Source organism: Epinephelus moara, chromosome 11 (genome assembly GCF_006386435.1).
Source record: "Epinephelus moara isolate mb chromosome 11, YSFRI_EMoa_1.0, whole genome shotgun sequence".
In the NCBI taxonomy this organism is placed as follows: Eukaryota; Metazoa; Chordata; class Actinopteri; order Perciformes; family Serranidae; genus Epinephelus; species Epinephelus moara.
This window is the reverse complement of record NC_065516.1, coordinates 22,067,238-22,084,370: the sequence shown is the minus strand read 5'-3', so window position 1 is coordinate 22,084,370 and position 17,133 is coordinate 22,067,238. Positions and strand designations below refer to the sequence as shown.

Genomic DNA, 17,133 nt, shown 5'->3' with positions numbered 1-17,133 from the left:
CTGCCTCCAGCTAAGCCCCGTCCACCAGAAAATGTCATACTGTTTACCAACAGTTAAAGGGTCTGTTAGTCTGCATTAGTTTTAGTTAGGTGTACCTTATAAAATGGCAACAAACCAGGTCACTTAGGCTGCAGCAGAACAATCAATTGTGGAGTCGTGTTTCTATGTGCAGCACACAAAACCGCACAGAGAACCTCACGAAGATACTGAGAAAGACCAAAGTGAAAAGACTGCTTTTATCACAGATGGTGTGTTTGAATGGATTAATAAGTAGAGACACAGATAAAGAGTCTGAGAGGGGAAGAATGGTTTTTCTGAAGGCATTTCAGTCCGACTTCCTGTGAAGGATTCATGCTTTAGTCATCCTCCATATTGTGTCTCTGTCTGTATTTTTAGACAGCTGCCTGGCTCCAATACGGACTCTGTTTTCATTGGCATAGTTTGGACTCCACAACTTGAAAAGCCTTTCCTTAACCCCTGCTGCTCTATGGACACACACACACACACACACACACACACACACACTGATCTCCTACCATTTGTCAGGCCAAGGTCGTGTGTCTATGTGTGTGTGTGTGTGTGTGTGTGTGTGTGTGTGTGTGTGTGTGTGTGTGTGTTTTATCTGCTTCTAATGAGGAGCAGGGCACACAGCCTTTTCTTGTCTGAAACACACTAATAAAACTGACAAACCTCTTTCCTCTGCTGGCAGAGAGAACTTGCATTAAATTAAAAAAGGAGTATTTTACACACACTCCATAAAAGGTTGATATCATTGCACACTTTAGCAATTACACTGCTATGTTTTACTGAGGGGCACACACACTGGCACCGGAAATATGCCAGAAAACCTTTGTAACGTTCAGTTGTAGTTAATTAAATGCTTGTGCACATTCAAAGAGAAATGAAACTTCCTGTTTTGGTGATTAACAGCAGAATATGGTCTTGAAATGTTGGTTGGAATAATTCCAAACTTCACAATGAACATCCAGGATCCGTTTGATTACTGGTGTTAATTTTCCAGCATGCGTCAGAGGCTGGTATGCACGCACACACGGAGAAACTGATAAGACAGTAAGTTAATTAGGGTGGTGAACATGGTCTAACAGCTCAGTGAGAGGGGAGGACAGATGGGCCTTGACTCCACCACTGACACAGAGCCAGAGATGGTAGGAGGAGGCGGTGATGGATGATGGAGGACAGACAGAGGAGGAAAGTTGTTTGATGGGGGGTAGCAGGGTAGAGGAGGATGAAAAGATTAAGTGTGGAGGGAGAAAAATCTGGAGAAAGCTGCAGGGATTTCCCTGAGTTCAGTTTTAATCGAGCATTAGACAAAGACAAGGATAAGAAAAAAAGTCAGTGATAACACTTGACATTGTAAATGTTTTTATGCCTCTGCGTCAGCGACAGCGTTTTCCGTATGTCCCATTCTTGTGAATGCCATATCTCAAGAACACCTTTAGGAAATATCTTCAAATTTGGCGCAAACACTCACTTGGACTCAGTGATGAACTGAATAGATTGCAGTGGTCAAAGGTAAAGGTCACTTTGACCTCGCCTGTCTCATTTTTGTGAACGTAAAATCTCAGCAAAACCTTGAGGGATTTATTTTATTTTTTATAGATTTGGCACAAACGTCCACTTGGACTTCATGATGAACTGATTAGAACTTGATGGTCAAAGGTCAAGGTCATTGTGTCTTATTCTTCCCGTCAGTGCAATATCTCAAGAAGGCCTTGAGGGGATTTCCTCAAATTTGGTACAAAAGTACACTTGGACTCAAGAATGAATTGATTAGAATTTAGTTCTCATTTTAGTACAGAGCGTCAGACTTAATTTATGAGCACACCATGTCAGGTCACTCACTATCCGGGGGTGACACCATGAATGTTACTTGAACAAGTAAACACTGACCAACGGGACCAGACTGGCCGACCTGTATGCTCTCACTCAGTGGATGGATGATGTCACAAGAAGCTTTGTGGTTTATTACTATGCCAATCTTACAAAGGAGGATGACATATTTTCCAACAGACAACCGTTTACTCCAGTTTGTTTTGCTGTCAAAGCCAGCGTTAGCTAATGCACTAAAAGGTTAGTGTTACAGAGAAATCCAATATTCCTCTTAATACCTCCCCAATTTCTGATTAGGTGGACATGATAACCCTTAAGACACATAATGTTTTCTACAACAGTAAATACTTTTTCCGTAACCTGATATGAAGTGTGCGCTGCACATGTGAGCATTTTTGATGATCACCTCCGTCCAGTCCTTTTGTCTTATCACATTTAAACATAGTCTTTGTTTTTGTTAACGGGCAGTGGTGGCTGGTGTGTGATAAAATTTAAGTTTTGGGCCATGACTCCTTCTATTCTGGCTCCCAATAACACAACAAGATGACATTTTAAGACTCCTGTGTAGCCTACAGGCCTGTAGTGGAGAGTGCCTCCAGCTAATGAAATGACATCATTGTGACATCGGCCCTAAAAGAGTCTTTAATGTTTTCTGTAGGAGTGGCCCCATCAAGTAATTTTTGTCATCTGGACATCTTTTACATGTATTAGGCTACATTAATATAAAACTCTCATGTACTTGTTGCTCCTGGGGCTTTTGTTGCACCTTGAAGTGGTGTGGTGAGTGTGGTTATCGTTGGTTTGGCACAGCTGTCTGTTTCTCTCCTGCCTGTGGATAAACGCCATGTGCCATGAACGCAGGAGACGTTCACACAGAGCTGAAATGAGAGTGCTCATAATTTTGGTAAAATACATAAGTCTCATACTGCATTTTTGCTGTTGGTTATGGTGTGTTGTATTTTTCCACGGGCGGGGCTCAGTCTCTGCTTTTACACGCACACGGGAGCTGGCGAAGTGGAGGAGAGAAAGACAACAGGAGAGTTGGAGATGGCTGCACTCCGCTTGTCTCTAGGTGAAAGCTCCACAAGTAAAAACACCTGTGCGACAGGTGATGTTAAACAAAGGATAGGATCCTCTATTTAGTTCCTGAACAGTTGGAAAATGCCTTGATCGGCCCTGATCCCAATCTTCGGGATCAGATCGGAAGAGGTTACATTTGGTCAGATATTAAATGGTGACACTAATCTTGGGTGTTCACCTTGAAACTGTGCTCATTGTATAGATCTTCTGTGCTGTCGGGGGGAAGATGTGTGTGAAGCATCCATGTTAAACTGTGAGTGCAAGTTGTTTTACATGTATGCAGAAGAAGCTGTTAATGTGCAGACACACAGTGGTAATGATGACAGTTGTTGGGTTGTAGACGGCACTTGGAGGAGTGATGAGTGTTAAAAGACACCATCCTATATCTGAACTTGTCTCATAAGTTTCACTCAAACACAAGACAGGAACTACTTTGGGTGTTTCCTGTTTTCATTTAATCGCACATCAGTAAGTTAACTGGAAAATGAGCGTTGTATAATTTTTATAGGCACAACTTTGTTCAGGAGGGAGAATCCTGTTTTCAAAATGACGTTTGGAATGAAACAAGAGAGATAAAAGAGTAGGAGTGGAGGAGGAGAAGGGAGGCTGCTTTCATCCAGAGCAGACAGGAAAGAAAAAACACATGAGGAAGAGGAGGAGGAGATGGAGGGGGTTAATGTAGCTGCATATTAGGGGAGTCAAATGAGTTGATTGACTTGCACTGGCAGAAAATCTGGTGTTTTTTTAAAGGGAATGATGTAGGCAAACAAAAAAACTTGTGTGTGACTGGGTGGGGGGGTGTCACATGCATACTTGTGTGTCTTGACTTCTCTGCAGAAACCTTTTTTTTTTTTTTTTTGTTGCTGCTGTCAACGCGACAGTTAAATGGAGTTCAGGTTTAAAGGAGCAAGTGTTTAAAGCTGTTATATTTAGTGTAATTGTTATGTACTGTGGCTACTTTTTTCATTGCATTCATTCAACTATAAGCCTTGCTGTCAAGTGGACAATTCAGGGGTATTGAGGTCACGTTGACCTGTTTTCTTCAGGCCATAATAAAGTTAAAATTTCCTGGCCCCAGGGTGCTTTAAAGCCCTCACACCTTCCACGCTTATGACATGTTCTCTGTGGAGGTTTAAAAGTAATGGCCAAGTTGCTATGTTACGTAACTGCTTAGCTTTGATGAACCCCTGTGCACACATATATTTATATTTATTCATGAAATCTGGTGGGAGTCAGATTGTAGTTATTGCAGTGTGAGTGTAGTAAATGCTATTCCCTAATAGCCATTGTACCGACAGACTCAAAACAACAGACTCAATCATGTGCAATTCATGGAGATTAAATCTCATTAATTTTCTCCATAGACAGGTTGAGATGACTCACAGATGGAGCACTTTCATGGCTTGGATTGGCAGAAGATAAGCAAATGTGTTGGAAAGTATCTAGTTCTTTGATAAAAATTCAAATGCACAGATGTTAATTACAACTCCCAAGGTGCATTTCAGTAAGACACATAATTGCAGAACATAAAATCCTATTACCTGTGCTGCTAGAGCCGAGTGGAACCTGGGTGAAAACCTGTGCTGCTAGAGCCGAGTGGAACCTGGGTGAAAGTAGAAGAAATTCTGCGCTATGCTCCCATTAGTATTTAATTATATTACCACAGAGGTGAGGTATGAGCTACACGTTCTTCATCAGACCTTTCTGTTATTAACAGTTTTATTGTTATGTCTTTCTTATAGATTTAACACACATTCAACAAGGGTAAGTCAGATAGGGAAGGCACAAGAATAGAAATAAGACAGAACACACAAAACAGTACAAAGCGTTAGTAATTAAAAAAAAAAAGGGTGGGGTGTAATTTAAAAGTGTACAGACAGTGTCCCAGTGGTCCTTCAGCCCCTTATTGAAGTCTTTTAACAGGCAGGCTGCTCATTCCATGTTCAGTCAGTGCAGGTATTCCTTCAACCAGGAGTCCCTTGTGAAGCAGGCTGCTCTACGCTCCATCCAGTTTAGAAGAATTTGGCCCCGATCACACAGGAAGTATTTTAGCAGCAGTTTTTAATGAGAATGAAACTTTTTGCTCATGGTTTTAGTGTTGTGATGCATCTCGCGTTTCTGCGCTGTAGGTGCCTGGCGTTTTTGCTGGAGTGCTCTGAACTCCTTAGGTTGAAAAAACTTCAACTCAGAGCAGAAAAGCGCCCCAAGATCATCTCCGCCAATTGGATGATGAGACAACAAGTTTACAGTCGGTAAACAATGGAGAACAAACTGATGGTAGTTGTTGCTGGATACCAAGAGCTATACGGCCCGACAATAGACAGCAGGTTGTCAAACTGTCCCTGGGTCATCCTAAAATATGCCTGGAAACAGCCATCATTGAGGCGAAGCTCCTGGACCTACTCGTGGTACTCCCCATGATCCACCATCTTTTTTAGGGTCTCATGTACCCACACAGATCTCTGTTTCCCTGTGCCCAACAAATTATTTGCTGACAGCCTCTCACCCTCAACCAGAACTACAGCAAGTACCCTCTGCCTGAACATTTTAGTAATTAGATACTAATTACTATCATATAACTAAAATAGATGAATAAACAATAGATTGATTACACGGGAAGGTTATAATAAGGAGGTGAGTCTGTGGTTGCCTGGCAACAATAAAAAGGCGCAGCACATCGTTTTTGTTTGTTTTGCACCTCACATTTTGTAACCTGCAAAACGCTTTCTGTGTATTTGAGGCCTTAGTCTCGTAGTAGATAAGCAACCCAGTGTCCATAGGTGCTCAACAGTTAACTTAAAATTATAACTTCAGGCCCAGCAAGCAGACTTTGAGGCATGCTGTTTAAGAGCTTACAAGTCTCATCTTTGAAATTTCAGAACATTAGGCACATTAAAAAAAGAATATTTAGAGTGATATTTGAATATTTTGAGACACTACACTGTATAGCAGTCAAGTTATGACATATTTTTTCCAATGAAAATTCCCCAAAATTATGCAGAAGCAAATTTTTCTGAACCAAGTGTGGTAGTATAAACAACAGGAGACCTTTGATGTGTGAAGTGATTTTTGGGACACTAAGCTACACTGTAAAAGGTAGCCACTGCATCTTTTTGTAGTATCTCTTGTCAGTGTTGCACTTTGTAGACGGTCCCTGCGCCCTCGTCTCACAGCCAGTTGCACATAGAGAGCAACTTTATCGTCCAGTTTGGAGGATGCCTCATTTTGATGAAGATATGGTTGTAGCTCGATGTCTGCCTGACTACAGTTGGAATGAGGTGTCTTTTTGTGTTTTAACAATGCTGCTCCTATGAGTTATTCATCCAGGAAAGTTTTAATCAGAATATCTTTCTAACTTTCTGCAGGCAGCTGCTGTCCCCTCTTCCTGGTACTGCATACCGGCACTTAATCTTATAGTGGTACAGCGTATCGGACTAGAACGGGCTACTTTATCCATAATTACATTAGAAATTGTTTTGTAGCACGTGTTGCCAGAACTTGTCAGAAATCAAAATCGTTTATAGTTGTTCCAAACAATCACACTTGAAGGTGGGATAAAACGCCGACCATCACAAGAGGGGGAGGACACATGATATCATATAGAAATGGGGATAATGGAGTACATTTTCACACAGTCTCCCCTGAAAGGCATATATAGTGTTGCACTTGTTGATTTATCTGAAAAAACTGGAAGAAGTACTGGTATCAGGAGTGAAAACACCTTACTTCCAAACAGCTGACCAATCATGGCGTGAAGTGGGTGTGATCTTAGATCGTAGGTGTAGGAAATGTACAGAAATGGTGGGACACAGCTCCCGCTAATGCAGTTTCGGTGTGGGGGCTGTGGGTTTTCAAAGATCCTTACTTTTGTCTCGTAAAGAAAAATAGCTCAGTGTCTCCTCAGTTGTTTTATGGTGGTTAACTCACTGAACTCACAAGTCTTCCAGAAGTGAGGTCATTTTTCTTTTCAAGATGATTCAGCTGCACATGAATGCAGCTTTGGAGCTCAGGCTTTCCTAACAATCATCATTGTTAACGGTGTTTATGGGCAGAGGTTTTAAACCATCTACAGTATTTGTGTGTACTATCAGAATGGATTATAGTCAACAATAATGTCACCTGTTTTTATTCAGGTATTTTGAACAAAACTGAAGATATTTGCTTGATAGCTTCAGCTGATATTGTCTGTTTATGAATTAATCTGTTTCTCTTCTTCAGGGATCAAAGTTGGAGCCCAGCTTGTTGCGATGCTGTCACATCCCCTGTGGGAGCCGCCCCATCGACTACCAGGTCAACATCAGCAACAAACTGCTACTTGACATCCGTCGACATATCAAGAAATACTACTCTGTGAGTATTTCTGTGTTTGTCTGCCAGTTTGTGAGTGTGACTGAGGTTTTGATGAATACTATGGATTCCTCCTATCAAACTGCTTTACACACACTCAAAAACACAAGCACACAAACACTCATGTCTTCTTCTTCACCACCTGCAGGGCCACAAATGGACTTCATTTAGTTTTCATTCAGAGTTTAATGCTGCAACTTGTGAGGCTAGCACAGCTGTCCAGATGTTTTTTCTTCCTTTTTTAAATCCTTTTCTCCAAAGCAACTTGCAGTTAGTTCACCAGTGCACAAATCTTCATGTGCTTTCTGTGATCAAAATATTACACTATATGAAAATCTTTGGTCTACAAATGCTACATTTAAGCTTTATGCTCTGCTGTCTATCAACACATTACTAAAGATACTAAATTAATGCTTCAGTAAGTTCAGGTTGAGCTGTATCTAATAAAATGGTCAACACTTTGACCTTCCACTAAGTGTTCATGAAAGGGTTAGACTGTATTTAGCACAATGTGGGATTCAACAGATGCAGTAATGGTAAGAGAGCCATCAAAAACATGTTGGACAAGAGATGAAGGAAACCTCAGCAGGGCACTGTGCTGACATTTTCAACCAAAGAGCACATTATGCTAGCGAAATGAAAAGAGCACCAGAGAGATTTGAAGGAGCATGATCCATGAAAATACTTAAATGGCCATTCTTACTTTGAATATCAAGTTTAACATGCACTCCTCGCCAGTTTTTTAAGATGATAAGGTGAAATTTAAATGATACATCTGGGAAAACTGGGTCATTGGAGAATCAGCAAGAACTAAAAATACAACAAATGAAATGTATTTGACTTTAAAGATCAAGCAGATTTGTCTCAGTAATACAGGACTACTCCTGGCTTGAAAGAACACTTAGTATGTTGGATTATACTCTTTACAGGGTAAATTATTTGTAGTTAGACACATTTTGCTGTCTCAAAAGCATGCAAGCTGTGAAAGTACGGATCAGTGCTTCCTACATTATGAGCTTTTCAGATTTTCAGATCTATAGATAGAAGAACTTGGATCATAAATGAGTTCAGACATGCAAATGTGTGCTCAGCCACGTGATTGAATACATGCTGAATATGCATGCATCCAGATATGTCATGAAATAATTTAATGTTGCAGCTAAATATTTGTTTTTATTGTTGACCGATTGAATCAAAGTAAAAAAAATTAAAATCTGTATGCGCGTATCTGTATGCACTCCCAACATCTGGGCATGCTCCTGATGAGTCAGCAGATGGAGTCCTGGGGGATCTCCCCTAGACTTTGATCAGTGAGCTCCTGGAAAGTCTGTGGAGGTACTTGGTGACTTTGGATGCACTGATACATAACGTCCCATAGGGGCTCAATTAGATTTAGGTCAGGGGAACAAGAGGGCCAGTCAATGGCATCAGTGCCTTCGTCATCCAGCCTACACACTCAACTGCAACACAACTGCCTACACACTCTGGCTACATGAGGCCGGGCATTGTCCTGCACCAGGAGGAACCCAGGGCCCACTGCACCAGGAGGAACCCTGACAATCGCTCTGAGGATTTCATCCCGGTACCTAACAGCAGTCAGGATACTGTTGGCTATGACATGGAGGTCTGTGCGACCCTCCAAAGATATGCCTCCCAGGACCATCACTGGCCCACCGCCAAACCGGTCATGCTGGATGATGTTACAGGCAGCAAAACGTGCACCATTGCATCTCCAGACTCTTTCACGCCTGTCACATGTGCTCAGTGTGAACCTGCTCTCATCTGTGAGGAGAACGGGGTGCCAGTGGCGGACCTGCCGATTCTGGTGTTCTCTGGTGAATGCTAGTCGAGCTGCACGGTGCAGGGCTGTGAGCACAGGTCCCACTAGAGGACGTCAGGCCCTCATGCCACCCTGATGGAGTCTGTTTCTGACAGTGTGGTCAGAAACATGCACACCAGTAGCCTGCTGGAGGTCATGTTGTAGGGCTCTGGCAGTGCTCCTCCTGTTCCTCCTCACACAAAGGAGCAGATACTGGTCCTGCTGCTGGGTTGATGCCCTTCTACGGCTCTGTCCAGCTCTCCTCATGTAACAGCCGGTCTCCTGATATCTCCTCCATGCTCTTGAGACTGTGACAGGAAGGATAAGGAGAGAGCAACTGTCTGTGGACACCACATGTAAAACCATTCCCTTTTCGCGGGTTGTCTTGTTTTTGGCCTCTCCATTGCACCTGTTGTCACTTTCATTTGCACCAAATCTGCTGAAACTGATTCACAGTCACTTGTGCTTCCTAAATGGACAGATTGATATCCCTGAAGTGTAACTGACTTGGTGTTACACTGTCACGATTAGGTGTTCCCGTAATTGAGCAGTGTATATCCAGATTTCACAATGTTGGAAAGGTTATCACTTGACAAATAACGTACAGTATTACTCAGTTATTAAAACTGACTTACATCAACACTAAGTAATTAAAATGGTTGCACACTTGATGGGCCACCATCCAAAAAAAAAAAAAAAAAGCCAAAAATATCGCCAAAAAACCACAATTTTTCCCCTATAGTCATTCTGCAGCTGCCATGTCCATAATAACAGCCAGACAGTAGCTATGTTTCCATCCAAAAGTGATTCGAATCATTGGGAAATGCGCATTAAAAGAAATACGAATCCTGTGTGTTTCCATTAAATGTACGGACTTTGGTGAAAACTACGAACTGGCGCGAGTTTTCCGCAGAACCGGAAACAAAACAAGTCTCGTATTCTTCTTCTTCTACGTTTTCTGGTGGTTGGCAACCAGCTTGTAAATGCATTACCGCCTTCCCGACCCGGAGTGTGGATATCACCATGGAGAGAGGTGCGCTACGTCAGACTTAATTCAAACATAACTGTTTCCATCCCCCGTTTTACGAATCAGCATTTTTTCGAATCAACCAAAACCCGGCTAAAGCGAACGTATTTTAGTTTGTGCGAATCAGGGGATTTTAATTTGAATTTTGGCGTTTACATCATAATTTTCCGATGCAACACTTCTAGATACGCATCTAAACAGGCTGATGGAAACATGGCTACTGTCTGTGTGCAGTCCACATCCTACTCCTCTTCATCATCATCCACCTGGGCATAACTATCTGACCTGTTGAAAGTCAGCTGTCTAAGTTATGAAATTATTCCGTGCACCCCGTTCCTCTGTGTCCCGCTGCCACATTTTCTTCACTGATTCTTGGTCAGACGCCTCTAAAGGCTTGAAAATCGAGCCTGTTCTGAAAATTTTATGACGGATGAAAGTTTCGGACTCACTGTGCAAACATGATTGACATAATGTGAGGTAGTATTTATTTTTAGACATGCGACAATTCCGGACAAAAAATGACTCACTGTGCAAAGGCCTTAACATTCAGCTCGTCTGGGTAATGTCAAGATAATATCAGGTTTGCAGTGCATGTGTGTAAAGGCTTAGAAAACCCTGGACATTGACTTTTCGTACATGAGCCGTATTATTATATCCTGTTATACAGATTCTGGGAAATTCTGGGATTCCTTGTAGCCCTAGTAGAAACAAGATGTGAAGCAAAACAGGGAACAGAGCAGGTTGTCACCGAGCTCAGTGTGACAAGCAGCCAGTGAAGTAAATGGGATTCCTGTGTTGTCTTTACAGAGGACTCTTTCCCTCTCGCTTTCTCTCCTGGTAGCTTCTAACACCTTGGTCTTGAGTGAGTGGAATGTACCGCCTGTGAAAGTGTGTGTGTATGTGGGGGTAACTCTCCCACAGTGCTGAACAGAAATCAATTAGTTTGGTGAATGTGCGGGGAGCGAGTCCCCCTCAACCCCTTTGTCACGATGTGTGAAACAGCTGCTACCACTGAATACTTACACCTCACACAGATACACACACATGCACACACACACACACACACACACACACACACACCCACACACACACACACACACACGCTACTGGAGGCTGAACAGCAGCGGACACAGCACACACAGCAGGGCAATGAAGAGGGGTAATATTGTGTAATTAAGGATTCCTTTCAGGCCGAGGGAGAGTTCAAATAGAGCTGTTTGTCTAGCCAGATAGAGTGAAAGCTCTGCACCTCTGTGTGTGTGTGTGTGTGTGTGTGTGTGTGTGTATGCAGTGTGTGTGTGTACACAAATATATGTGCATGTGTGTTGGCGTCCTCAGCTAGGACCACAGAGACATTAATCATTAGTGAAATTACCTCCTGTCCCCCCCCATACACTCTCATCCCCACCATTATCAATAAACCAGCACCCTGAGAATGGGCAAACACTCGTTCAGTCTCTCTTGCACACACACTCTCATAAACACACACACACACACACACACACTCACTTTGTTGTCATCCTTTCCGTCTCTCGTCCCGCTGTCTTTGGCAAAATGAGAGATTCGCTTGTTTCCTGAACCACCCAATTCTTCTTTTTCTTTTTTTTTTAACCCCTCCCATCTAACCACCGTTGCCATGGCATTTAACAAATTATTGCAATTACCCTCGTCATGCGGGTCGCCCCTGGAAACGGGCTGAGGGGCAAGAGAAGAAAGGGGGAGGGAGAGAGAGAAAGGGTGAATGAAGACCAGAGAAGGTGATAATCCTGTTTTGAACAAAAGGTCAAATTGTTGAATAGAGAAGCTTTGATTAAGCGGAGGAGGTACAAAGTGGAACCGTTTGAGCTCTATTCACTATGTGTGTGTGTGTGTGTGTGTGAGAGAGAGAGAGAAAGTGATAGAGAGTGAAAGTGCGTGTTTGTGAAGTAGACCGATTTTAGGTCTATTCACTTTAGAGCTGGAAGTGTTGACTGCTGAAGCACAAAAAACTGTTAGAGCTCTTTCTGGTGCTTTGTGTGTGTGTGCGTGCGCGTCTGTCTGTGTGTGCATGTGCGTGTGTGTGTGTGCCAGGTGGATTCCTCTGCTCCTGCAGTCATGTCAGAGAGGGTTCTCCACTGCCTTAACATTAACAATAGATCTGAAATGATTAGTCAATTAACAGATTAGTAGTCGCTATAAGATTAAAGGAATACTTCATTCCTCAAATGATCATTTGTATATCAGTTCAGTTCGGTAGGCTTTTTTTTCCATTTCCACTGTGAAGAGTTGTGGATGGTACCAATGGAACCGCTTTGTACCGTCCCCGTTTTTGGTCCCCCCTCTGTTGGGGTACCTAGCACACAGATCTGGTACTAAAAGGTGGAGCTGTGGCTGGTTTTGAGGCTCACGTAACCACTGTTCATACTGTGGAGAGTTTTATTACTGTAACTATAAAATGAAAGGATGTTTTGCTGCCTCTTGCAGCAGCTGGAGTTGGAGAAAAAAATACCTTAGTTCACTGAGCTGACTGCCGGCAACTTTTAAGGTGGAACGTTAACTCTTAATATTGCTCAATGCACAAGTTGACGACTTGAATCCATCAACACACCTTAAATTTCAGTATGACAACTTTGACCATTGCTTTAGTTTTTATATGACATACAGTTTTAGTAATGAGTGGATCTTCAAGCGTTTGTATATACTGTATTAATCCTCGCTTGGAGAAAAAAAAAGTGTTGGAGCGTAGTTCCTGTGGGTTTCGGCAATGCTAAACCGCTGTCCTTGCCTGAGAACGACTAAAACCACAAACCCGCTATTTTTGAATATCCCATGGAGAGAGACTCTCACTGCAGCCTGTTATATTTTGTTCTGAAAATGTTGGTGTGTAGTCTCGTTCTGTGGACGATAAACGAGGTGCAGACTTCCATCTGTGTCACCGGTAATGAGTTAATACAGTGAGTGCTGGACGGAGCAGTGAGTGACAACAAACCTGCCACATTTAAGAGTATTGTTTGCGGTGGAAACACTAGGGTCTAGGTACCATGTCTGAAGGGTTATTTTCAGTTCCAAAGGTACCATACCGAAATTGTTTGGTGGAAACAGGGCTAAAGTGCTCAGCTGAATCTCAAACTAATCTTCGGGTTTCCAGCTTTCAGGTAATATATATCACTTCTATGTAGCATCCACTGCAGACCTACTATCTCCCCCCAAAAAGACAGAAATATGTCTCAAAGTCAAGATCATACAGTAAATTTCTCTGCTTAATTTGATTCCCAATCAAAACACTGATAAGAACTGCTTCATTTAAAAACAGTTTTAAAATGCAAAATAATGGAATTTTGAACCTGCAATGAAAAGATGCGATTATCGTTTAACTATTGAAATTTGATAATTAATCGCGATTTAAAGAATAATTGTTTGACAGCCCAAGTAAGGATGTCAGAGATGAACGTATTAAAAAAAACCCCAACAGACAAAGATGAGGCAGCAGAGAGAGGGTATATTTCGTGGTGGGCCCTGTCGTGGCCTGGTCTTGCCTCTGTTTGGTTAAATTATGTGGAACTCATTTGACGTCTGCATTCAGTGTGTCAGGTATCCACTGCAGTAATTATGCAATTATGAGCCTTTATTCTCTCACGTCCGACTGTACACCCCCACCCTCACTCCGGCGAAATGCCTCAATTAGAGGGTTTTTTCCCTTCCTCGCTCCTCCTGTGCTCCTTGTTTTTAGTCCTTTCTCTGTGGCTCACATGGGTCTGCTGCACTTAATCTCACTTTATTTTATATTTTTCTGAATCTGTTGTGGATGGGTTTTGGGTCACAGTAGCAGAGCACACAGGCATTGTGGGTAGCTTTTGCTCCTTTCAGCCCCCCTCAGTCCTGGGCACTTGAGTCTTTGATGTGTGTCTTATTAAATCATTTTAATGCAAGTGAATGGGAAACAATTAATATGTTTGTGCTCAAACTGAATGCAGTGTGTGTGTGTGTGTGTGTGTGTGTGTGTGTGTGTGTGTGTGGGTGTGTATGTGGGTGTGTGTGTGGGTGTTCATTCGTCTCTCTTGTGAGTCCCATGGGAACAGCTGTGTGTGCCAAGGCTTGTGTCATAAGAAACACACACAAAAAAAAGATGAAGATCAAACAGCCGCCCATTGAAAATCACACGCTCACACTCCTTATCTTCCACCTCCACCAACCATTGTCCTGCGTATGTCTTTATCAAAGACTGCAGAGCAGTTTCATTTCCCATGATGCTCAGCTTTTTTTACAAGAGCAACAGAGGTGTTTAGATGATTAGTCCTGGAGCTGGGGTTTGTGGGTAAAGCTGTGAACTTTGGTACTTTCTGATTGATTTGGGACATATGTGTGTGTTTGGTTTTCATTTAGAGGAGATTGACTGGTGCGTGCGTGTGTGCGTGTGTGAGACAAAGGGACTATATTATCTATGACTCACCAAAGATCAAAGGCACATAGTTTCCCAGACTGAGGATTAATAAATATAAGATAAGAATATAAATAAGAACTACAGACAAGTGCCATATCTGAACAAGAGACGCCTGAGACAGTCCTAGGGAAGGAAGACCACTTTAAAGTCGCCATGGACCAACCTCAGGAAGACAACTCTGAAGTTGCCATGGACCAACCTCAGGAAGATGACTCTAAAGTCACCATGGACCAACCTCAGGAAGACAACTCTAAAGTCACCATGGACCAACCTCAGGAAGACAACTCTGAAGTTGCCATGGACCAACCTCAGGAAGACCACTCTGAAGTTGCCATGGACCAACCTCAGGAAGACCACTCTAAAGTCGCCACGGACCAACTTCAAACGTCTCCGCAGTCTACAACTGAGGCAGCAACCAGCTCTGGTTGTTTGTTACTGTGCTGACAGCGAAAGTGTTGACTAAGTGTCACGCTCTCCAGAGCCACAGCCAGGAGGAGTGGGTCTCCCACATTAAGAGACTGGTAAACCAGACGTTGGTGGGACTCACCGTCACTGAGGGCTTCTGCCCACACGTGAAGAGGACCAAGAAAGTGTGCAAGGCTGTGGTGAAAGACCTGAAGAAAAAGCTCTGCTGCAGGCACCTACTGGAGTCTGCAACATTACCACAGGATCCAGATGTGGAGGCAGCCATTGTCCAGACTTTGCACGCCCATATCAGAGAGCTCGCTGTGCTCCCGTCTAGTCTTACATTTGCTATTTAATTGCATTAAAAACAAAACATACACCATAATGGCCATCTTGTTACGGGTCTGTTGACTCAGTGTGGCTCACTACCTGTACTCTGTATTGGATTAAGCTAAGTTTACACTACACAACTTTTAAAGTCGTCAGATCGTTGTACTGTTGTACTGTTCACACTACACAACTTGCTGTCATGTAATTTGAAGTCCTCAAGTTGTTGTGGTTTTGCTTTTTCACACTCCATGACTGACCAGTGACAGGGGTCACAAACTACAAGATCTTTCACCAGAAACAATCCCGATGGAAAAAGCCATGATGCACGAGTCAAACCACAACACACTTTCTCTCTCAAACACACACACCTTGGAAAGCGCTGCTGGGCAGCCTGTCGCTGTCTTTTACCTGTGTCTTGTGCCCTTGTTGTAGCTGGCTGACAGACCCGATATTTAGCATGCTAGATATCTGTGTTCTTCTTGACTTGTGTCTTTGAATAGTTCACACAAGTGCCAATTTGCAAGCACAAAGTCGGCACTGATTTGCCCCCAAACTGGGGGTTTTGTCGGAGAGCTCCTAAAACTGTTGGCGAGCGGAGAATCCACGTTAATGCCAAGTAGTGTAAAACAGGCATTAGTTGCAAATGTTCTACCTAAATGTGCAACTTTTTTCCACACAAGAAAAGCATCTTTAATTTCAAAATTAAAGACTTAACAAAGCTGCCCAAATACAGCAAATCATTAATCACTGGTGCTGATGCAGCAAGTTGTTTTGAGAAGTCACATCAATCATTTGTAGGAGATTGTCTGTATATAGTCAAGGTGTGTCGAGAGATTTGAGGTTAAATACAGTTGTATCTAGAAGGCCCATGTGCTGTTAATAATTTTCTTGGAAAAACTACATTGCTGGGTCGGGAAACATGGATGCAACTCACAAAAAAAGAATCCTGGAGGAAAACCTTTTGTAGTCTGCAAAGGAGAATCACCAATTTATGGCAGTGACTCCAAACTTAAAGCCAAATCTGCATTGTAATAAATTTAAAAAACTTAAATGTTCTTGAGTAGCCAAGTTGGAGTCCAGACCACAGTCCTGTTTGTCCACTTACTGCTGTTCACTCTCTAACCCATGTGAGTTGATAAAGTGTCCAGGGTTATGTCCGAAATCATTCACTCATTCACGACTCTCTACTCACTATATAGGGAGTTCTGTGTAGGGTTAGGTTGGGTTGACATTTTGTTGCAATTCTATTTTCTTAAATTAATAGTCAGATGTTTTTTAAATTGATTTGTCATATAGTCAAGAATATCATTATCGCAAAAATACCCTAAAATGTCGTAATATTATTTTAGGGCCATATCACCCACCCCTACTTGCAATCACTAGTTTTGCTTTGTAAAGTACTTTAATGTATGGTGAGGAGAGTTTATGTTGAACAATGTCAGGGTTCAACGCTAAGGTTTTTTTTCACTTGCCCAGTCGGGCAAGTTGGTCAGAGATCTACTTGCCCGAAGTCAGTTTTTACTTGCCCTATAAAAATTGTTTAATTTAAGCTGCTATCAAATAACAAAGACTGCAGTTATTTTTATGTTATGTAATCTTTATTCACACTGTATTTATTAATTAAAACAACATATGTCATGTATTGTGGCTTAATTCCTACACAAAAATGACAGTGTCAGGGCTTAAAGTGAAAAATTTGTCAATCGTTCTCTGTCTATAATTTTGCGTCCTACTTGAGCCATGCCCACCTCTATTTATTTTTCACCCCTCTCTCCAGTTCTGCTGTATTAACACTGGGTTTAATATATTTTGCTTCCATCTCTCTGCCCTGCTCTACTCTACTTCAACGCTACT

The 17,133-nt window shown here is 42.4% G+C and overlaps 1 protein-coding gene across 1 annotated transcript in view; it reads left to right on the top strand.

The window, feature by feature from the left end:
• The window catches only part of pola1 (polymerase (DNA directed), alpha 1), an 83,350-nt gene that overhangs the window by 38,079 nt on the left and 28,138 nt on the right, over positions 1–17,133 (top strand). The window contains exon 34 of the mRNA XM_050056266.1: positions 7,150–7,281. Within this exon, the coding sequence (XP_049912223.1) occupies positions 7,150–7,281 (132 nt within the window). The remainder of the gene's footprint in view (positions 1–7,149; positions 7,282–17,133) is intronic.